Source organism: Takifugu flavidus, chromosome 1 (assembly GCF_003711565.1).
Source record: "Takifugu flavidus isolate HTHZ2018 chromosome 1, ASM371156v2, whole genome shotgun sequence".
Classification (NCBI taxonomy): Eukaryota; Metazoa; Chordata; class Actinopteri; order Tetraodontiformes; family Tetraodontidae; genus Takifugu; species Takifugu flavidus.
Window position 1 is genome coordinate 677,381 of NC_079520.1, and position 21,739 is coordinate 699,119.

Sequence of the window (21,739 nt, forward strand, 5' to 3'; positions counted from 1 at the left end):
AGAAGACACCAGAAATGTTCAACCACCTTTATTGATCAAATAAAACATAAAACAGTCAGAGGAGGACAGAAATAATAAACACCTCCTTAAAAGCACAAATTAAAAGGCTCTTGTCCTCCTGACCTCTGACCTCTGACCTCAAGGATTTCTGCTGGAAAGTAAGAATCATGTCACACAGACAGGCGGACGATGGCGCCACAGACAGGCGGACGATGGCGCCACAGACAGGCGGACGATGTCACCACAGACAGGCGGACGATGGCGCCACAGACAGGCGGACGATGGCGCCACAGACAGGCGGACGATGTCACCACAGACAGGTGGGGTTGGCTTTGTAGAGGCCGTAGTCCCGCCTCCGGAAGAACGCCACCTCAGTTTCATTGACTGCAACGACAAAGGCGCCCGGGTCACTCACACATATTAGCCACTGGCTAACCAGCACAGGTTAGAGCGCCCCCTGGTGGCCCCCCCAAATCCTCCATTAAATAATAGACGCTCAGACTCGCCTCTCTCTCCCTTTGGTCCCTTTCATCCTTCAGAAACCCCAAAAATGAAAGTTAAGATGATTCAAAACCGTTCAGTAAAGATGGTGACGTCATCTTGAGACCCGTTAGATCCAGGAGCATCCAACCATCATGCATCCATCCAACCATCATCATCCACCCATCATCCAACCATCATGCATCATCCAACCATCATCCATCCATCCATCATCCATCCATCCATCATCCATCCATCATCCATCCATCATCCATCCACCCATCCAACCATCATCCATCTATCATCCATCCATCCATCCACCCATCCATCCACCCATCATCCATCCATCCACCCATCATCCATCACCCATCATCATCCATCATCCATCCATCATCCATCCATCCATCATCCATCCACCCATCATCCATCCACCCATCATGCATCCATCCACCCATCATGCATCCATCCATCCATCATCCATCCACCCATCATCCATCCAGATGTTGGTCCCAGGGGAACCTGGATCTTACCGACTCCGGCCTCTCGGAGGGTTTGGTCGTTGTGCAGAATCAGTTGTTCATCGTCGTCCAGACTCACCACCAGCTCGTTGGTCTGCAGGACGATGAAAAACACAACACACAATGATGCTTTGAGGAAGGTCAAAGCCCCTGAGAAGAGCGTCCCTCCTCAGTGGGGTTGTGGACAGTACAGGGCAGCAGGACAGTGTCCCGGAGACACAGTGTCCCGGAGACACAGTGTCCCGGAGACGCAGCGTCCCGGAGACGCAGCGTCCCGGAGACGCAGCGTCCCGAGACGCAGCGTCCCGGAGACTGACCTTGGCTCCAAACGCTTGGTGGACGATCTTCATCGTGTCTGGAAAAGAAAACATTTTACAACCGTGATTCATTTGTTTGTGATTTCAAAGAAAGAAAATCCATCAGAACCAACAGCAGAACCCTGAAGCAAAGATTCTGAGGAGCCTCGATTCATCTTTAGTGATTAAGTTCAAACATTTATAGAAAAAACAAAACAACAAAAGAATCATTGAATGTTTGAGAACAATCCTGAACAGAATCGTCTGTTCTGGTGAGTTTCTGTTCCTGCAGGTCCGAGGCAGGTCTAGGGCAGAGCTGAGGCAGGTCTAGGGCAGAGCTGAGGCAGGTCTAGGGCAGAGCTGAGGCAGGTCTAGGACAGAGCTGAGGCAGGTCTAGGACAGAGCTGAGGCAGAGCTGAGGCAGGTCTAGGACAGAGCTGAGGCAGAGCTGAGGCAGGTCTAGGACAGAGCTGAGGCAGAGCTGAGGCAGGTCTAGGGCAGAGCTGAGGCAGGTCTAGGACAGAGCTGCGGCAGGTCCGGGACAGAGCTGAGGCAGGTCCGGGACAGAGCTGAGCAGGTCTGCGGCAGGTCTAGGGCAGAGCTGCGGCAGGTCCGGGACAGAGCTGAGGCAGGTCTGCGGCAGGTCTAGGGCAGAGCTGCGGCAGGTCCGGGACAGAGCTGAGGCAGGTCCGGGACAGAGCTGAGGCAGGTCTGTGGCAGGTCTAGGGCAGAGCTGAGGCAGGTCTGGGACAGAGCTGCGGCAGGTCCGGGACAGAGCTGAGGCAGGTCCGGGACAGAGCTGAGGCAGGTCTGCGGCAGGTCTAGGGCAGAGCTGCGGCAGGTCCAGGACAGAGCTGCGGCAGGTCTGAGGCAGAGCTGAGGCAGGTCTGAGGCAGAGCTGAGGCAGGTCTAGGACAGAGCTGAGGCAGGTCTAGGACAGAGCTGAGGCAGGTCTAGGACAGAGCTGAGGCAGGTCTAGGACAGAGCTGAGGCAGAGCTGAGGCAGGTCTAGGGCAGAGCTGAGGCAGGTCTAGGGCAGAGCTGAGACAGAGCTGAGGCAGGTCTAGGGCAGAGCTGCGGCAGGTCTAGGACAGAGCTGAGGCAGGTCTAGGACAGAGCTGAGGCAGGTCTAGGGCAGAGCTGAGGCAGGTCTAGGACAGAGCTGAGGCAGGTCTAGGACAAAGCTGAGACAGAGCTGCGGCAGGTCTAGGGCAGAGCTGCGGCAGGTCTAGGGCAGAGCTGCGGCAGGTCTAGGGCAGAGCTGCGGCAGGTCTAGGGCAGAGCTGCGGCAGGTCTAGGGCAGAGCTGCGGCAGGTCTAGGGCAGAGCTGCGGCAGGTCTAGGACAGAGCTGTGGCAGAGCTGAGGCAGGTCTAGGGCAGAGCTGCGGCAGGTCTAGGGCAGAGCTGAGGCAGGTCTAGGGCAGAGCTGCGGCAGGTCTAGGGCAGAGCTGAGGCAGGTCTAGGGCAGAGCTGCGGCAGGTCTAGGGCAGAGCTGAGGCAGGTCTAGGACAGAGCTGCGGCAGGTCTAGGGCAGAGCTGCGGCAGGTCTAGGGCAGAGCTGCGGCAGGTCTAGGACAGAGCTGTGGCAGAGCTGAGGCAGGTCTAGGGCAGAGCTGCGGCAGGTCTAGGGCAGAGCTGAGGCAGGTCTAGGGCAGAGCTGCGGCAGGTCTAGGGCAGAGCTGAGGCAGGTCTAGGGCAGAGCTGCGGCAGGTCTAGGGCAAGCTGAGGCAGGTCTAGGACAGGTCTGCGGCAGGTCTAGGACAGAGCTGCGGCAGGTCTAGGACAGGTCTGCGGCAGGTCTAGGACAGAGCTGCGGCAGGTCTAGGACAGAGCTGCGGCAGGTCTAGGACAGAGCTGCGGCAGGTCTGGGACAGGTCTGCGGCAGGTCTGGGACAGAGCTGCGGCAGGTCTAGGACAGTCTGCGGCAGGTCTAGGACAGAGCTGAGGCAGGTCTAGGACAGGTCTGTGGCAGGTCCAGGACAGAGCTGCGGCAGGTCTAGGACAGAGCTGCGGCAGGTCTGTGGCAGGTCTAGGACAGAGCTGCGGCAGGTCTAGGACGAGCTGCGGCAGGTCTGTGGCAGGTCTAGGACAGAGCTGCGGCAGGTCTAGGGCAGAGCTGCGGCAGGTCTAGGACGAGCTGCGGCAGGTCTGTGGCAGGTCTAGGACAGAGCTGCGGCAGGTCTAGGGCAGAGCTGCGGCAGGTCTAGGACAGAGCTGCGGCAGGTCTAGGACAGAGCTGCGGCAGGTCTACGGCAGAGCTGAGGCAGGTCTAGGACAGGTCTGTGGCAGGTCTAGGGCAGAGCTGCGGCAGGTCTAGGGCAGAGCTGCGGCAGGTCTAGGACAGAGCTGCGGCAGGTCTAGGACAGAGCTGAGGCAGGTCTAGGACAGGTCTGTGGCAGGTCTGGGACAGAGCTGCGGCAGGTCTAGGACAGGTCTGTGGCAGGTCTAGGACAGAGCTGAGGCAGGTCTAGGACAGGTCTGTGGCAGGTCCAGGACAGAGCTGCGGCAGAGCTGCGGCAGGTCTAGGACAGAGCTGCGGCAGGTCTAGGACGAGCTGCGGCAGGTCTGTGGCAGGTCTAGGACAGAGCTGCGGCAGGTCTAGGGCAGAGCTGCGGCAGGTCTAGGACGAGCTGCGGCAGGTCTGTGGCAGGTCTAGGGCAGAGCTGCGGCAGGTCTAGGACGAGCTGCGGCAGGTCTGTGGCAGGTCTAGGGCAGAGCTGCGGCAGGTCTAGGACAGAGCTGAGGCAGGTCTAGGGCAGAGCTGCGGCAGGTCTAGGACAGAGCTGAGGCAGGTCTAGGGCAGGTCTGTGGCAGGTCTAGGGCAGAGCTGCGGCAGGTCTAGGACAGAGCTGAGGCAGGTCTAGGACAGAGCTGAGGCAGGTCCAGGACAGAGCTGCGGCAGGTCTGTGGCAGGTTGCTTCACATCAACGTCTAAATTCAATAAACCATATTTAATGAATGAAATCTGAAGTTAGCACATCACACAGACCGTAGTCGTGGTTCCTGAAGGGGGGAGGAACTCCGGGTCTCTTGGCAACATCTGGAAGACAACAGCAGCCCGTCACATTAACACTGGGGGAAATCATTGAAAACAACATTCGTGTCAGTGTTTTTATGGTTCACGTGAAGTTCCCGATGACTGTGTCCAACAATGTGAACTAAAACATTGCTGTCTTATATTAGCACAAAACAAATCTTTTCAAGAGTTGATTTTTGTGGATAGCTTAAGGAACTAAAGCTCTTTAAATCCTGCGGTTCTGTTGGGGACTCCCACTCCAGTCCTGGCGCTCCGGGATCAATGGGATGATAAAAGTGTCGCTGAACGCGATCCTCCTGATGAGTTAAAGCTCTAAACTGCTCGTTTCAGTGACCGATGCAGCGGAACCTCTCACAAACTCCAGCCGCCTCCCTCAGCCCGCCAGCGGGGGACAAGCCAGAGGAATGGCGGCCCATTAGCGACACCTGGAGCCCCCGCAGCAGGAGCCGGCACTTCCAGCTCCAACGGGGCCACATTATTCCTGTTTCCTGCCCGATTCCGCTTCAATCTCACCGTCTCTGACGAGCTGAATGAAGTCCAGCACCTTCTGATCCAAACTGACTCCGTGAAACACGACCGGTTTGAAATTCCTGTGTTCGAAAGACCTGACCAACCGGACCGTGACCACAGCCTCTCCGGCCATGTCCCGCTGGACCCCCGCTAACGCCCCGGCAGATGTCGCGGCGGAGCGCACGAATTGTGCGTGAACAACGAGGTTTCTCCGCCTGAGAAGTCGATGCGGGTCAGCAAGGCTCGATCAGTCGATGGCCGAGGCTCCTTCTTCCTCGCCTGCTTTATAACAGCGCTCGGTGCGTTAGCGCCCCCTGTCGGTCGGACTGAGGGAGGCACAAGCGCAAAGAAAACCAAGCCTGACGTGAGCAGAAAGCTCAGGTAATATCACCATTATGCTTTAGTGATAAAAATCAGCCCCCAGTAAAAAATAAATTGACTAAACCCAAAAATACTCCACGAATTGTGGGTTCAAATCAGGAAAGTGAAACGGATCCACGCTGACCAGTAGGCGTCGCTGCTGTTCAACACATTTCTAGGAGAAACGAATCCTTTCAATATTTAATCGTCTGGTGTTGACTTAAAAGCAAATCAATTCATTTCATAAGTAATAATTATTTAATCATGATCCATATTTATCATATTTATTTACTGAATGATGTCCCTTTTGTCCCATGTGGATATTTGACTGATTGAAAACTGAGTGAATCTGAAGAGATGTTTCATTATTAATCAGCCGTTATGAATAAACTGAGATGAATTCAACTCACTCACACAAATGTCTGTTAGACACTTTAAATTGACTCTGGGCAAACTGGAACTGGGACTATTATAAATCGCAGAGATCTCAACCTCAACTTCTGATATCCGTCTCCCAGTCTGTGTTTACGTCTGTAGATGGATTCACAGCATCCGGTGGGAGATGAACCAGGGTTGTAATGTTGTGTTATTTTTGTGTCTCGTGTTTATTCTGCCTGTTGGCTGTTGGGGTAAAAACTGCCGGTCACATCTGGTCCTGTTGTGACTTCCTGGTTGAGTTCTGTCAGGGTCAGTCTGGTATCAGAGCTGAGCTGCTTCCTGGTTCCAGTTGAGATGATCCAGTAAGGTTGAGATCGGGCTGGTAGGATGTTTCCTCCTCCACAAGCTCAGGATCATCCCGAGGAACAGGCGGAGGTTCTGGTGAACTGTCCCTTTAATATGCAGCCCCGGACGCCACGACACTCATCTATTACTTTGCTGTTCAATCTATTTTTACAGCGTCATTAGTTAAAAACTCATTCACACATTTACACCAAGCAAATCACCCAGATGAAGGTATTAATCCGGCGTGTTCTGAGCAGCAGATTGGACTGATGATTGTTTGATATCTGCTTGATTGATTGCTCATTCTCAGCTGGAAGATGATTGATTGGACCAAATGTTAAATGAAGCAGAGAGAAAAATCACATCATTTGTTCCAAACAGAGCGGACGTCCTGCAGCTCAGCCTGGAGGTCAGCGAAGGTCGGCCGAGCGGAGCAGCCGCTGCAATGCTAACCTCCAAAATATGGAGCTAAATTAACAATGAGCGTCGTCATGCCGACACAGGTCATGATCAGTGAGGTCACATGACACCATGTCAGCCGAGAAGATGATGTCACTGGTTCTGATTGGAATCAGAATCAGATGTTTTCGTCTCATCAGGTGATGTTCGTGTGGACGCGGATGATTAAATCTGACTGGAAGCCTCATGTTGGTGGTGCAGCTGCGTGTCTGGAGGGTCTGTTGGTGCCGAGGAGACCTCGAGTCCAATCAGGCCCGTCAGACCCGTCAGAGCCCACAGGCTGGGGCTGACATTTACACGGAAGCTGAGTGACACTTTTCTGTTAGATATGAAAACATGAAAACGCTGTTTCCTGCTAAAAAAGTGTGTGTGGGACCTCTGGGCCTTAAACTGGAGCCGAACTGGACCTCTGGGCCTTAAACTGGAGCCGAACCGGACCTCTGGGCCTTAAACTGGAGCTGAACCGGACCTCTGGGCCTTAAACTGGAGCTGAACTGGACCTCTGGGGCTTAAACTGGAGCTGAACTGGACCTCTGGGGCTTAAACTGGAGCCGAACTGGACCTCTGGGCCTTAAACTGGAGCCGAACTGGACCTCTGGGCCTTAAACTGGAGCCGAACTGGACCTCTGGGCCTTAAACTGGAGCCGAACCGGACCACTGGGCCTTAAACTGGAGCCGAACTGGACCACTGGGCCTTAAACTGGAGCCGAACTGGACCTCTGGGCCTTAAACTGGAGCCAAACTGGAATTTTGTGAGTTAAACTGGAGCCGAACTGGACCGCTGGGCCTTAAACTGGAGCCGAACTGGACCTCTGGGCCTTAAACTGGAGCCGAACTGGACCTCTGGGCTTTAAACTGGAGCCGAACTGGACCTCTGGGCCTTAAACTGGAGCCGAACTGGACCTCTGGGCCTTAAACTGGAGCTGAACTGGACCGCTGGGGCTTAAACTGGAGCCGAACTGGACCTCTGGGCCTTAAACTGGAGCCGAACTGGACCTCTGGGCCTTAAACTGGAGCTGAACTGGACCTCTGGGCCTTAAACTGGAGCCGAACTGGACCGCTGGGCCTTAAACTGGAGCTGAACTGGACCACTGGGCCTTAAACTGGAGCTGAACTGGACCTCTGGGCTTTAAACTGGAGCTGAACTGGACCTCTGAGCCTTAAACTGGAGCTGAACTGGACTTTTGTGAGTTAAACTGGAGCTGAACCGGACTTCTGGACCTCTAACGTGGCTTTTCTTGTCTCCATGGCTGCAGACATGAAAGCGGAACCAGGACCTGATTGTGCCCGATCGGCTCTCTGGAGGCTACAGACAGATTTATATTCTGCACATGATGATGGGATCATTATTCTCGCGCGCTCAATCCAAATTGCAACAGGCTCCGTCCCGGACCTGTGACGTCACCAGCCCACTGTTGCGCACCAACAAAACGCACAGGGAGCGCGTGAGCGCCCAGAGAGTCGCCGCGTCCTGGTCCCGACAGCACGACCCTCCAGAGCCCGCAGGCTGGCTCCTTAGACCTCTCTCTCTCTCTCTCTCTCTCTCTCTCCCTCACTCTCACTCTCTCTCTCTCCTCACTCTCTCTCTCCCTCACTCTCTCTCTCTCTCTCACACACTCTCTCTCTCTGTCTCTCTCCTCTCTCTCTCTCTCTCTGTCTCTCTCCTCTCTCTCTCTCTCTCTCTCCTCTCTCTCTCTCTCTCTCTCTCTCTCATCTCTCTCTCTCTCTCTCTCTCTCTCTCTCTCTCTCTCTCTTCCATCATTACGTCCAAAAACAAGACGGACTTTTTCGCGTTCGCCTCTCGGACTCTGCAGAGGAACAGAACCGTCGCTGCGGTGGTCGGTATCATCATGGTTCTGACCCTCATCATCGCGATTCCCCTGCTGGTCCAGACCTCCAGGACTGACGCGCGCTACGAGATGATGGGCACCTGCCGGATGATCTGTGACCCGTATAACCCGAAGCCGAGTGCCTCGGCTCTGGAGGTCCTGCAGGATCTGAACGCCAATCCGTCCCCGAGTTCTGTCCATGGGACCAAAGGCGAGCCGGGTCGGCCAGGGAAACCCGGGCCTCGGGGACCACCGGGCGAACCCGGGCCACCTGGTCCAAGAGGTCCGCCGGGTGACAGGGGGGACGCGGGGAAGGCGAGGAACTCGCCGGTGGTTGGCACGGCGCGCGCCGACAATCGGCACCGACCTGCAGAGTTCTGTCATCGGTGGCGCGAAGATCGCGTTCTACGTGGGTCTGAAGAACCCGCACGAGGGCTACGAAGTGCTGCGGTTCGACGACATCGTGACGAACCTGGGGAACCACTACGACCCCACCACCGGCAAGTTCACGTGCCAGGTGTCCGGGATTTACTTCTTCACCTACCACGTGCTGATGCGCGGCGGGGACGGCACGAGCATGTGGGCCGACCTGTGCAAGAACGGGCAGGTGCGCATTTAATCATCAGCGCCTCGTGCGTGTCGAGCCGGTTAACGCGCGTGAGTCGGTAGAATAAAAGGTTGAATCAGAGTTTATGGGAGAAACTGAAAGCAACAAATGATCAGAATCGATTCTCTTGGTAATAATTCTGTTTTCTCTTCTGTCCGTATCGGACCAGTAAAGTTAAGTAAACAGTTCTGACCCAATCTGACCCGGAGCGGGGCCGGGCAGAATGAGAAGAGACCCGATTGTTGGTACCAGCTGGTAACCCTGAGGTGTGGTTGCAGGTCCGGGCCAGCGCCATTGCTCAGGACGCCGACCAGAACTACGACTACGCCAGCAACAGCGTCGTCCTCCATCTGGACTCTGGAGATGAGATTTACGTGAAGCTGGATGGAGGCAAGGCCCACGGCGGGAACAACAACAAGTACAGCACCTTCTCCGGGTTCCTGCTGTACCCGGACTGATGAGGACACCTGGACGCCGGCTGGACCAGGACTTCGTCGTTCCTCTGACTCTACCTTCCGATCATTCCACTACTTTCCACATAAGAAAAGAAAAAAACTTGCTGTTCTGGATGAAATGATGATAAAATCCCAATAATTCTAAGACAGATTGATGGATCCGTGCAGCTGAGACAGAGGAGGAGCTTGTCCTCGCTCTGAACGGCTCTGGACCTGCAGCAGAACTGGGTCCAGTCCACTTTGACGTTCCTTGAGACTCCTCACAGGGGGTCTGGTGGGGGTTCTGGAAGGGGTTCTGGTGGGGGGTCTGGAAGAGGGTCTGGTGGGGGTTCTGGTGGGGGTTCTGGAAGGGGTTCTGGTGGGGGTTCTGGAAGGGGGTCTGGAAGGGGGTCTGGTGGGGGTTCTGGAAGGGGGTCTGGAAGAGGTCTGGTGGGGGTTCTGGTGGGGGTTCTGGAAGGGGGTCTGGAGAGGGTCTGGTGGGGGTTCTGGTGGGGGTTCTGGTGGGGGTTCTGGAAGGGGTCTGGTGGGGGTTCTGGAAGGGGTCTGGTGGGGGGAACTATTGGGATCAAACTCGCTGAATTTATGTTGCGTGTTTAGTGTAAATCAAACTGATGAAGTTTATTGGGAACAATTTGTGTCGTTAGATACATCCCTGTGAATGCTAACATCATGCTAGTTGCTGTGAATGCTAAAATCATGCTAGTCACTGTGAATGCTAACATCATGCTAGTTGCTGTGAATGCTAAAATCATGCTAGTCACTGTGAATGCTAACATCATGCTAGTCGCTGTGAATGCTAACATCATGCTAGTCGCTGTGAATGCTAACATCATGCTTGTCCCTGTGAATGCTAACATCATGCTAAGCTATTATGTGTATCAGCAGAAGAAGCTGCAGGTCCACTCAGACCAATGAAGTCTTTCACTTTTCAAGAGTTCGATGTAGCATCTCAACATTAAATGTGTGTCTGGACACAAAGTTCTGGTATTTAATCTGTGACAATTTAGAGAAAACTGGGTCTCAGGACAGATGAGGACGGGTGAGGACGGGAGAGGATGGATGAGGATGGGTGAGGACAGATGAGGACGGGAGAGGATGGATGAGGATGGGTGAGGACAGATGAGGACGGGAGAGGATGGATGAGGATGGGTGAGGACAGATGAGGACGGGAGAGGATGGATGAGGACAGATAAGGAAGGATGAGGACGGGAGAGGATGGATGAGGACGGGTGAGGATGGGTGAGGACAGATGAGGATGGGTGAGGACGGATGAGGACAGATAAGGATGGATGAGGACAGATGAGGATGGATGAGGACAGATGAGGACGGGTGAGGACGGGTGAGGACAGATGAGGACGGGTGAGGACAGATAAGGATGGATGAGGACAGATGAGGATGGATGAGGACAGATGAGGATGGGTGAGGACGGGTGAGGACAGATGAGGACGGGTGAGGACAGATAAGGATGGGTGAGGACGGGTGAGGACAGATGAGGACGGGTGAGGACAGATAAGGATGGGTGAGGACGGGTGAGGACAGATGAGGACGGGTGAGGACAGATGAGGACAGACTCATTCTAGACAGAGAATAAACAGCTCCAAATAGATAATAATCAGGAAATGAACTTGTTTTCATTTAAATAACGACTATAATGTTAATCCTCTGTGTGTGTGTGTGTGTGTGTGTGTGTGTGTGTGTGTGTGTGTGTGTGTGTGTGTGTGTGTGTGTGTGTACACTACATAAACAAAGTTTTGTTGGTATGAATTCTCGTCCGTATACTCAGACTGTAGGAACGTTTCTGTCTCTGTATCTGTTGGTGATTTTAATAAATGATCCTGTTTTCTATGTTTCAGTCAGAATTATTTGATGGGTTTTGTTGAGATTTTCACACATTTAAGTTAAATTAAAGAGCAGAAGGTTTATTACTGTGTTATTACTGTGTTATTACTGTGTTATTGTCGATGGACTATCCAGACAGAAGAGCAGCTAAAAACAGGAATATGATAAATCACTTTAAAAGCTGCTTCCGTCTGAACCTGAATCAAAGCTAACGTCTGTTAGCCGCAGCCGTCGCACTTCATCACACTCACAGCTTTACCGCCTCCGTCCCACAATGCACCTCTGCTAAATGAGAGCCAACAGGTTTTATGGCCACACACAAAAATGGCTGCTGGACTGAAACACTATCTGCTGTGTCCATCTCTCACTCCTCGTCCCCCAGAGGGGCCCCGGGGCCGCGGGAGGCTGATTTATGCCCGACTGACACCTGAGCCAGAGGCCCCGCACGCCGCCTCTGAGAGGAAGCAAGACGCTCCCTGTCACCTCCCAATCAAACAGGGCGCCGGCGTCACTGGCGGCGAAGCCTTCAGTGCTAACTTCTTCTGACAGGAGGAAACGTTTGAAAATAAGTGTGTCTGTGGGCGAAGAGAGGAAACGTTTCAGCACAGACGGGTCCAATCTGCTCCTGCGGGACGGGGACGGAGGAACCGGGGCACCAGGACGGCCTCCAGAACCGCTAGCATGCGCACCTTTCACCTTTGTGGCTCGGTACCGACGGGTCGCCGACTTGTTCGTGGGTTTGTCGTCATCGGTTATTCGGAGAGAGTTTGTGTGAGCGTGGAGCTCCACCAGGGGGCGCTGAGGGTGAACCCAACAGAGAGGAGGCGTCACCCTTCTGCCCTCTCGACTAGCATTGTGCTGATTAGCATGATTGCTAAATGATGCTTATTCTCCAGTGGAACTGAGACCTGAGAACATGTGGTCACGTTGGGGTTTAACCCCCGTCTGTGGGGGACCGGGTTAGAGTTAGGCTCTGTTGGGGGGCCATGAGGAGGAGAAACACTTGTGAGCATCTGGTGGGGCCAGTGGGAGGGGCTACAGGGTGGCTCCGCCCCATCATTGGACGTTCACCTGTGGCTACTTAATAATTCATGAGATAACATACACTTAATACCCCCCCTTCCCCCCTCCCCCCTCCTTCCTATGCCTGCCCCCTCCCCTATTTCCTCCACCTCCTCCTCCCTCCTCCCCACCTTCCCATGCCTCCTCCTCCACCACCTCCCCCCTCCTCCCCCTGCCCAGCCCGTCTCCCCCCCCCGCCTCCATGGTGGCGTTGAGCGTTTGAGGCCGTGTTGCTGATAAAGTCGTTTTGTCCCTGAAGCTCCACAGCTGAGCCCCACTCTGCTCTGCTCTGCTCTGCTCTGCTCTGCTCTGCTCTGCTCTGTTCTGGTCTGGTCTGTTCTGGTCTGTTCTGTTCTGGTCTGGGCTGCAGGCGGCGTTTCTATTTGGACACCTCAGACGTTGCCGTGACACCCGCAGTGTCACCCTCCCCCGTCCTCCGTCACCCCTCTGTCACCCTCACAGCTCTGACGGCTCTTTTTCCCGTCACACTTGGTCATCAATATTAATGACCAGCCAATCAGAGGCTCTCACACCTTTAAACAAAGTTCTGTCAGAGCATTTTTTATGGTACCTGCAGATTAAGTTGCCGTGGCAACACGCAGCCAGGCGACCCTCTGCCTCATGTTTAGGTTCAGTCGTGCTACAGAACAGGCTCTGGTCACATGGGACCGATTAAACCCGCTCCCTGACCCGTCCTGAGGTCTGGCCGGGCCACGAGCCGCCCAGCACATCCTCACATGAAGCAGCATCAATCAGCAGCCAGGATGAGACGCTGGCCCAGTTCAGCAGGTTCGGTTCTGTCTCCGCTAACAGCAACATGCTAACAGAACCCAGCAGGGGGCGGAACCAGACTCACCTACCAGAACCAGAACTGGAGCCGCCTCCTCTCTGACATCACTCCACTCAAACAAGCCCTCCGTCGTCATGTGACTGATCACATGATCAATAGTTTAGCTGTATTTGACCAGTCCAACCGGAACAGGAAGGAGCAGGTGCTCTACCGCTGCCCTCCAGCAGGGGGCGCCCCTGGGTGACCCCAAGGCTGATGTTCAACACCAATCCAGGACCACAGGACGATGAGCCGTTACCATGGAGACACCTCAACATTTCTGGTTTTAATGGTTCCACGAACCAACCAACTGGTTTAGAGTTCAAAAAGTTGGAATTCAGGTGAAAAAGGAATCATTTCACACACACACGCACACACACACACCACACACACCCACACGCACACACACGCACGCACACACGCACAGACGCACACACGCACACACACGCACACACACACGCACACACACACACGCACACACACACGCACACACACACGCACACACGCACAGACGCACACACGCACACACACGCACACACGCACACACGCACACCACACACACGCACACACACACGCACTCACACACACACGCACACACGCACACACACACGCACACGCACACACGCACACACACACACACTCACACACACGCAGGCACACACACACTAACACACACACTAACACACACACTCACACACACACACTAACACACACACGCACGCACACGCACACACACATGCACGCACACACACACTAACACACACTAACACACACACTAACACACACACGCACACACACGCACGCACACACACTCATACACTAACACACACACATTCATGCGTGTGCATGTGTGTGTGTGTGTGTATGTGTGTAAACACACATTAAGCTTCTTATCATGTTTGTCTCATTATGGTCTGGCGGAGCGTCTCGAGCATCCTCCTTCCTCGGTCCTAATCTTCGTCCCCGCTCGTCCCTCACGCCTCGGCTGTTTCTGCATTCCGTTTGACGCCAGGCGTCACCACGCTGAGGTCAGAGGTCAGCTGACCTGGACGTGTCCCCCTCATGCATGCTAATGACTCGCTGTTCCTCAGCTCAGGTCTGAACCGGAGCAACTGACAGCGACATTTCTGTTTTTAGCTTGTTTTTGGTTGACTGACGCTGCGTCCCGTCTGGAACACGAGCGTGCAACAGTCAACCTCCTCTAGGGGGCGCACAACAGACACAACACACACAACAGACACAACACACAACACACACAACAGACACTTCCTGTCTGGCCTCAGAGGTTCTGCTGTGGTCCTTTGTTTTCTGTTGCTCAGGGTGGAACCAACAAACATGTAATTACCATGTCGTACCACCTCACTCCTTCATAGCTGCTCCAATGCTGCTGGTCCAGAAGAACTGGACACGAGTCGGAGCAGCAGCTGGACACCAGTCGGAGTAGCGGTTGGACACCAGTCGGAGCAGCGGTTGGACACCAGTCGGAGCAGCGGCTGGACACCAGTCGGAGCAGCGGCTGGACACGAGTCGGAGCAGCGGTTGGACACGAGTCGGAGCAGCGGTTGGACACCAGTCGGAGCAGCAGCTGGACACGAGTCGGAGCAGCGGCTGGACACGAGTCGGAGCAGCGGTTGGACACCAGTCGGAGCAGCGGCTGGACACCAGTCGGAGCAGCGGCTGGACACGAGTCGGAGCAGCGGCTGGACACGAGTCGGAGCACGGCTGGACACGAGTCGGAGCAGCGGTTGGACACGAGTCGGAGCAGCGGCTGGACACCAGTCAGAGCAGCGGTTGGACACGAGTCGGAGCAGCGGCTGGACACGAGTCGGAGCAGCGGTTGGACACGAGTCGGAGCAGCGGTTGGACACGAGTCGGAGCAGCGGCTGGACACGAGTCGGAGCAGCGGCTGGACACGAGTCGGAGCAGCGGCTGGACACGAGTCGGAGCAGCGGTTGGACACGAGTCGGAGCAGCGGCTGGACACGAGTCGGAGCAGCGGTTGGACACGAGTCGGCGTCGGCTCAGTGACGTCAGCAGCTTTTGTATCGCTGACATTTCTCTCTATTCAAAGGGGCTCATGTATGTTTTATTAAGTATTGTGTCCGAGGGCGCTCAGGTGTTATCTACCTGCACCTCTGGGCGCCCACCGACCCCCGACACCTTCATTCAGAAGCTCACCATCATCACCATCATCACCATCTTCTTCTTCTTCTTCTTCGTCATCGTCATCATCAGTCAGCCCTGAATATTCGACCAGGTAAATCTCCTTTGTTGTAACGCTCCATCATGATGTCATGAATCCGCTGCTGACATCATGATGACATCACGCAAACATGAATCCGTGTTGGCACCTCGTTACTTTTTGACAATATCGTTTTCAGTGTTCTGATGACCTGACAAAGGTCGTGGATTCTGTCATGTGACAGAAATGTCGCTGTCAGCAGGACACGGGTGCAGGCAGGTCCACCCTATGTGAGCGTTTGGGTACCCCGGCAGGTCTCTGGAGGTGTCCTGGCAGCTCCCCCCGCTACCAGAACACCTCCCATGTTTTGTCCACCCGTCAGCAGAACCCAGCAGAGACAGATCAGTCCTGATGGCCTCAGAAGCTCCTAACCTTTCAAGCTTTACCACAGAAGAAGAAAGAGAAGGTGGCTGACTCCAGTGTTAGCCAGCGCTAATGCTAACTGCAGCCCCAACTTCTGCAGAGCAAAGGTCCAAAGCTGCTGAGACCCCCGAGGAAGAGGACAGGTGAGGAGCACAAGAGAACAGAGGAGCATTAGAACAGCAAGCGATAGAAGGTTTTGACTTTCCTGGGAGGGGTGGAAACGTTCAGCGCCTAAAGTGAATTTCATTAAACTAAGACAATAACGACTAATGTGCTCCTCCGGTTGACTGATGGTATCTGCTGCTGCTGCTCCTGGATGAGCTGAATCTCATCTGCTCCAGCCTGGATGAGGCTGGTCCTGATTAAAAAGTCCTCATCTCCATGACGCCCCCTGCAGCTCTCCCCACTGTGGCAGCCCGGGTAAATACAGACTTATGATTTAGCCACCGTATAAAAAAGACATTTCCATCAGCGGCCGTCTGTACGATATCTGCTCCTCAGGGCTCTCCACTTCCTCCTGACCTCCCTGTGGTGTCACATTTGGAGGCTGGGGGCCATTGTGGCTGAGTTATGCTGCCGTTTGCCGCTTCTTCCAAGTTGATTTAAACGGAGGTGGCGGTGAATCAGCCATAATGCACGGCTGTCTTTCTGGGACGTGTCACATCTCTATTCATGGCGGCGATTCGTAATGAGGCTGCAGCGGAGACCTGGAAATCCATCACGGAGTCCGGCCGCCCCCGGGACACCGCAGACCGGACAGGACTTTCCCATCATTCTCTGGTGAGAGGCGGGCGGCTCGTGGCGCCTTGCTGACGTCAGCGGATGTGAAGCCAGTCGGTGAAGGGAACCGACACAAACGGGACAATAAGACCGGTGGTTCTGGACAAAGTCCTGGAAGTCCTCCAACACGGATCCACACGGTCCCCCAGAAGCACAGCAGCGTTGGATCTTGGTTCATCTGAACTCTGTCCTCCTGTCCAGGACTTTTAATCAGGCTGTTGACGAGCACGGTCAGAGTTTGTTGGCAGGAGCGCTAAAGAGCGCTGAAGCTCCGCCCCCTTGCACCGCCCGCCGCCACAGTTCTGTTTAGTTGCCCTTTCGCACCGTCTCTGGCATGTGTTGTATATGAATGAGACCGGCCCCTCCCGCAGGGCTTCACTCAAAGGTTAGCGGCTGCACGCTGCATGATGATGAAGCCTCTAATGAGCCTCGGAAACATTTGATTTTCCGTTTGAATATAATGGGAGCAGGTACGACAGGGGTCAGAGGTCAGGCCATGGCGGCTTGACACGCTGCCACTTTGGGATTAAATTGGATACTTGTTGGAGTTCTGCTAATTGCCCTGATGAATGTGCTGCTGAATGCTGCACAGCTCAGGAAGAGGCTGACTGACAGGGTCTGTTCTGAAGGTGAGGGTCTGTTCTGATGGTGAGGGTCTGTTCTGATGGTGAGGGTCTGTTCTGAAGGTGAGGGTCTGTTCTGAAGGTGAGGGTCTGTTCTGATGCTGGGGTCTGTTCTGATGCTGGGGGTCTGTTATGATAGTGAGGGTCTGTTCTGAAGTTAGGGTCTGTTCTGATGATTAAGGTCTGTTCTGATGGTGAGGGCCTGTTCTGATAGAGAGGGTCTGTTCTGATGATGGGGGTCTGTTCTGAAGGTGAGGGTCTGTTCTGATGGTGAGGGTCTGTTCTGAAGGTTAGGGTCTGTTCTGATGCTGGGGGTCTGTTCTGATGGTGGGGGTCTGTTCTGATGCTGGGGGTCTGTTATGATAGTGAGGGTCTGTTCTGATGGTGAGGGTCTGTTCTGATGGTGGGGGTCTGTTCTGATGGTGGGGGTCTGTTCTGATGGTGAGGGTCTGTTCTGATGATGGGGGTCTGTTCTGATGGTGAGGGTCTGTTCTGAAGGTGAGGGTCTGTTCTGATGGTGAGGGTCTGTTCTGATGGTGAGGGTCTGTTCTGATGCTGGGGGTCTGTTCTGATGGTGAGGGTCTGTTCTGATGCTGGGGGTCTGTTCTGATGGTGAGGGTCTGTTCTGATGGTGAGGGTCTGTTCTGATGCTGGGGGTCTGTTCTGATGCTGGGGGTCTGTTCTGATGAGGAATGGCTTCCAGCTTAGCATTCCAGCTAACTTAGCATTAGCCTTGACAAAGCTTGTCAGAACTCAGAGAAAAATGACTAAATTTCTTTTCTCTTCGTCAATGATGGTTTTAATACAGTTGCTATGGCAACGAGCAACAATAACGCTGCTGAGGGTACCTCTGGAACTCCGACATCAGGTGATTTTAGATGGCAGAAGGTCACCGATGTGCTGCTGTCACCTTTCATTGAGTCTTTACCGACTGTTTGTTGACTGCTGCCTCTGCCTGAAGCTCATCATGACAGTTTGGTGTGGAACCTTCTGACCCGGCGGCACGTTCTCACTGCTTTTACTTTGCTCTTTTCTCCGATCTGCCGTCAGAGCGCCGCAGGCTCCTGCTGCTGTGGTGGCGTGTGCTGGCCAAGCTAACGCCTTAGCAGCAACAACAGCAGCCGGCTGGACGGTCCTGCCGAGCCGCTGCAGCTTCCCGGTGACACCTCATCCATCACGGTCCACCTCCTGCTGAGAGCTGGAGACCTGAGACAGCGTGAGGGACATGAGAGACACCAGCAGGCGCCAGCTGGCGTCCCAACGGGTCGACTCAAGGTTGGAGCAAGGTTCAAGGTGGGGCACAGGTCAAAGGTCATTTGTCAGTCTGAGAGACAAACTGAGAGCTGAGATGCTGACGTGACTGCCAGAACCTCCTCAGGTGGGGGACGTCAGAAACACCCCTCAAAACTGGGCGAGGACAGATGAGAGGACAGATGAGAGGACCGATGAGAGGACAGATGGGAGGACAGATGAGAGGACCGATGAGAGGACCGATGAGAGGACAGATGAGAGGACCGATGAGAGGACCGATGAGAGGACAGATGGGAGGACAGATGAGGGACAGATGAGAGGACCGATGAGAGGACAGATGGGAGGACAGATGAGGGACAGATGAGGGACAGATGAGGGACAGATGAGAGACGGATGAGAGGATGGATGAGGGGACAGATGAGAGGACAGATGAGAGGACAGATGAGAGGACCAATGAGAGGACAGATGAGAGGACAGATGAGAGGACCGATGAGAGGACAGATGAGAGGACAGATGAGAGGACCGATGAGAGGACAGATGAAAGGACAGATGAGAGGACCGATGAGAGGACAGATGAGAGGACAGATGAGAGGACCGATGAGAGGACAGATGAGAGGACCGATGAGAGGACAGATGAGAGGACAGATGAGAGGACAGATGAGAGAACCGATGAGAGGACAGATGAGAGGACAGATGAGAGGACAGATGAGGGGACAGATGAGGGGACAGATGAGAGGACCGATGAGAGGACAGATGGGAGGACCGATGAGAGGACAGATGAGAGGACCGATGAGAGGACGGATGAGAGGACGGATGAGGGACGGATGAGGGGACAGATGAGGGGACAGATAGGGGACAGATGAGGGGACAGATGAGAGGACAGATGAGAGGACAGATGGGAGGACCGATGAGAGGACAGATGAGAGGACCGATGAGAGGACAGATGAGAGGACCGATGAGAGGACAGATGAGAGGACACATGGGAGGACAGATGAGGGGACGGATGAGGGGACAGATGAGGGGACAGATGAGAGGACAGATGAGGGGACAGATGATGGGGACAGATGAGGGGACAGATGAGAGGACCGATGAGAGGACAGATGAGAGGACAGATGAGAGGACAGATGAGGGGACGGATGAGGGGACAGCTGAGGGGACAGATGAGGGACAGATGAGAGGACAGATGAGAGGACAGATGGGAGGACAGATGAGGGGACAGATGAGAGGACGGATGAGGGGACGGATGAGGGGACAGATGAGGGGACAGATGAGAGGACAGATGGGAGGACAGATGAGAGGACCGATGAGAGGACAGATGAGAGGACCGATGAGAGGACAGATGAGAGAACCGATGAGAGGACAGATGAGAGGACAGATGAGAGGACAGATGAGGGGACAGATGAGAGGACCGATGAGAGGACGATGGGAGGACCGATGAGAGGACAGATGAGAGGACCGATGAGAGGACGGATGAGAGGACGGATGAGAGGACAGATGAGAGGACCGATGAGAGGACGGATGAGAGGGGTCTGTTCTGATGATGGGGGTCTGTTCTGATGCTGGGGGTCTGTTCTGATGATGGGGGTCTGTTCTGATGCTGGGGGTCTGTTCTGAAGGTGAGGGTCTGTTCTGATGGTGAGGGTCTGTTCTGATGCTGGGGGTCTGTTCTGAAGGTGAGGGTCTGTTCTGATGGTGGGGGTCTGTTCTGATGCTGGGGGTCTGTTCTGATGCTGGGGGTCTGTTCTGAAGGTGCGGGTCTGTTCTGATGCTGGGGGTCTGTTCTGATGCTGGGGGTCTGTTCTGATGATGGGGGTCTGTTCTGATGGTGAGGGTCTGTTCTGATGGTGGAGGTCTGTTCTGATGAGGAATGGCTTCCAGCTTAGCATTCCAGCTAACTTAGCATTAGCCTTGACTACATTTCTTTTCTCTTCGTCAATGATGGTTTTAATACAGTTGCTATGGCAACGAGCAACAATAACGCTGCTGAGGGTACCTCTGGAACTCCGACATCAGGTGATTTTAGATGGCAGAAGGTCACCGATGTGCTGCTGTCACCTTTCATTGAGTCTTTACCGACTGTTTGTTGACTGCTGCCTCTGCCTGAAGCTCATCATGACAGTTTGGTGTGGAACCTTCTGACCCGGCGGCACGTTCTCACTGCTTTTACTTTGCTCTTTTCTCCGAGCTGCCGTCAGAACGCCGCAGGCTCCTGCTGCTGTGGTGGCGTGTGCTGGCCAAGCTAACGCCTTAGCAGCAACACAGCAGCCGGCCGGACGGTCCTGCCGAGCCGCTGCAGCTTCCCGGTGACACCTCATCCATCACGGTCCACCTCCTGCTGAGAGCTGGAGACCTGAGACAGCGTGAGGGACGTGAGAGACACCAGCAGGCGCCAGCTGGCGTCCCAACGGGTCGACTCAAGGTTGGAGCAAGGTTCAAGGTGGGGCACAGGTCAAAGGTCATTTGTCAGTCTGAGAGACAACTGAGAGCTGAGATGCAGACGTGACTGCCAGAACCTCCTCAGGTGGGGGACGTCAGAAACACCCCTCAAAACTGGGCGAGGACAGATGAGGACAGATGAGAGGACAGATGAGGGGACAGATGAGGGGACAGATGAGGGACAGATGAGGACAGATGAGGGGACAGATGAGGGGACAGATGAGGGGACCGATGAGGACAGATGAGGGGACAGATGAGGGGACAGATGAGAGGACAGATGAGAGGACAGATGAGGGGACAGATGAGGGGACAGATGAGGGGACAGATGAGGACAGATGAGAGGACAGATGAGGGGACAGATGAGAGACAGATGAGGGGACAGATGAGGGGACAGATGAGGACAGATGAGGGACAGATGAGGGGACAGATGAGAGGACAGATGAGGGGACAGATGAGGGGACAGATGAGGGGACAGATGAGGACAGATGAGGGACAGATGAGGGACAGATGAGAGGACATATGAGGACAGATGAGGGGACAGATGAGGACAGATGAGGGGACAGATGAGGACAGATGAGGGGACATATGAGGGGACAGATGAGGTCAGATGAGGGGACAGATGAGGGACAGATGAGGACAGATGAGGGGACAGATGAGGACAGATGAGGGGACAGATGAGGGGACAGATGAGGACAGATGAGAGGACAGATGAGGGGACAGATGAGAGGACAGATGAGAGGACAGATGAGAGGACAGATGAGAGGACCGATGAGAGGACAGATGAGAGGACAGATGAGAGGACAGATGAGAGGACAGATGAGGGGACAGATGAGGGGACAGATGAGAGGACAGATGAAGGACAGATGAGAGGACAGATGAGGGGACAGATGAGGGGACAGATGAGAGGACAGATGAGGGGACAGATGAGGACAGATGAGGGGACAGATGAGGGGACGGATGAGAGGACAGATGAGGGGACAGATGAGGACAGATGAGGGGACAGATGAGGGGACAGATGAGGACAGATGAGGGGACCCCCTG

General features: G+C 54.6%; 2 protein-coding genes across 2 annotated transcripts; one reads left to right on the forward strand and one right to left on the reverse strand.

Moving 5' to 3' along the window:
- Window positions 1–13: 13 nt before the first annotated feature.
- Window positions 14–5,101, reverse strand: c1h2orf76 (chromosome 1 C2orf76 homolog). The gene is made up of 5 exons (XM_057054268.1): window positions 4,845–5,101; window positions 4,284–4,334; window positions 1,316–1,353; window positions 1,011–1,092; window positions 14–384 (listed from the first exon to the last, which is right to left on the reverse strand). The coding sequence occupies exons 1-5, from the start codon at window positions 4,972–4,974 to the stop codon at window positions 308–310; spliced, it is 378 nt and encodes a 125-aa protein (XP_056910248.1). The 5' UTR covers window positions 4,975–5,101; the 3' UTR covers window positions 14–307.
- Window positions 5,102–8,102: 3,001 nt separating this feature from the next.
- LOC130537387 (complement C1q-like protein 2) lies at window positions 8,103–9,559 on the forward strand. Its single transcript, XM_057054189.1, is given in 3 exon segments — window positions 8,103–8,568; window positions 8,570–8,819; window positions 9,098–9,559. Coding segments are annotated over 3 exon segments (765 nt in total). The 5' UTR covers window positions 8,103–8,233; the 3' UTR covers window positions 9,278–9,559.
- The last annotated feature ends 12,180 nt before the right edge of the window (window positions 9,560–21,739 follow it).

Bases quoted from the DNA above. Each gene is read 5' to 3' on its own strand.
- c1h2orf76 (XM_057054268.1), bottom strand. From the start codon at position 4,974: ATGGCCGGAGAGGCTGTGGTCACGGTCCGGTTGGTCAGGTCTTTCGAA. The intron at 1,354-4,283 runs GTCTGTGTGATG...TTTCTTTTCCAG, and splicing joins CTTCAGGAACCACGACTACG to ACACGATGAAGATCGTCCAC. The intron at 1,093-1,315 runs GTCAGTCTCCGG...ATCGTCCTGCAG, and splicing joins ACCAAGCGTTTGGAGCCAAG to ACCAACGAGCTGGTGGTGAG.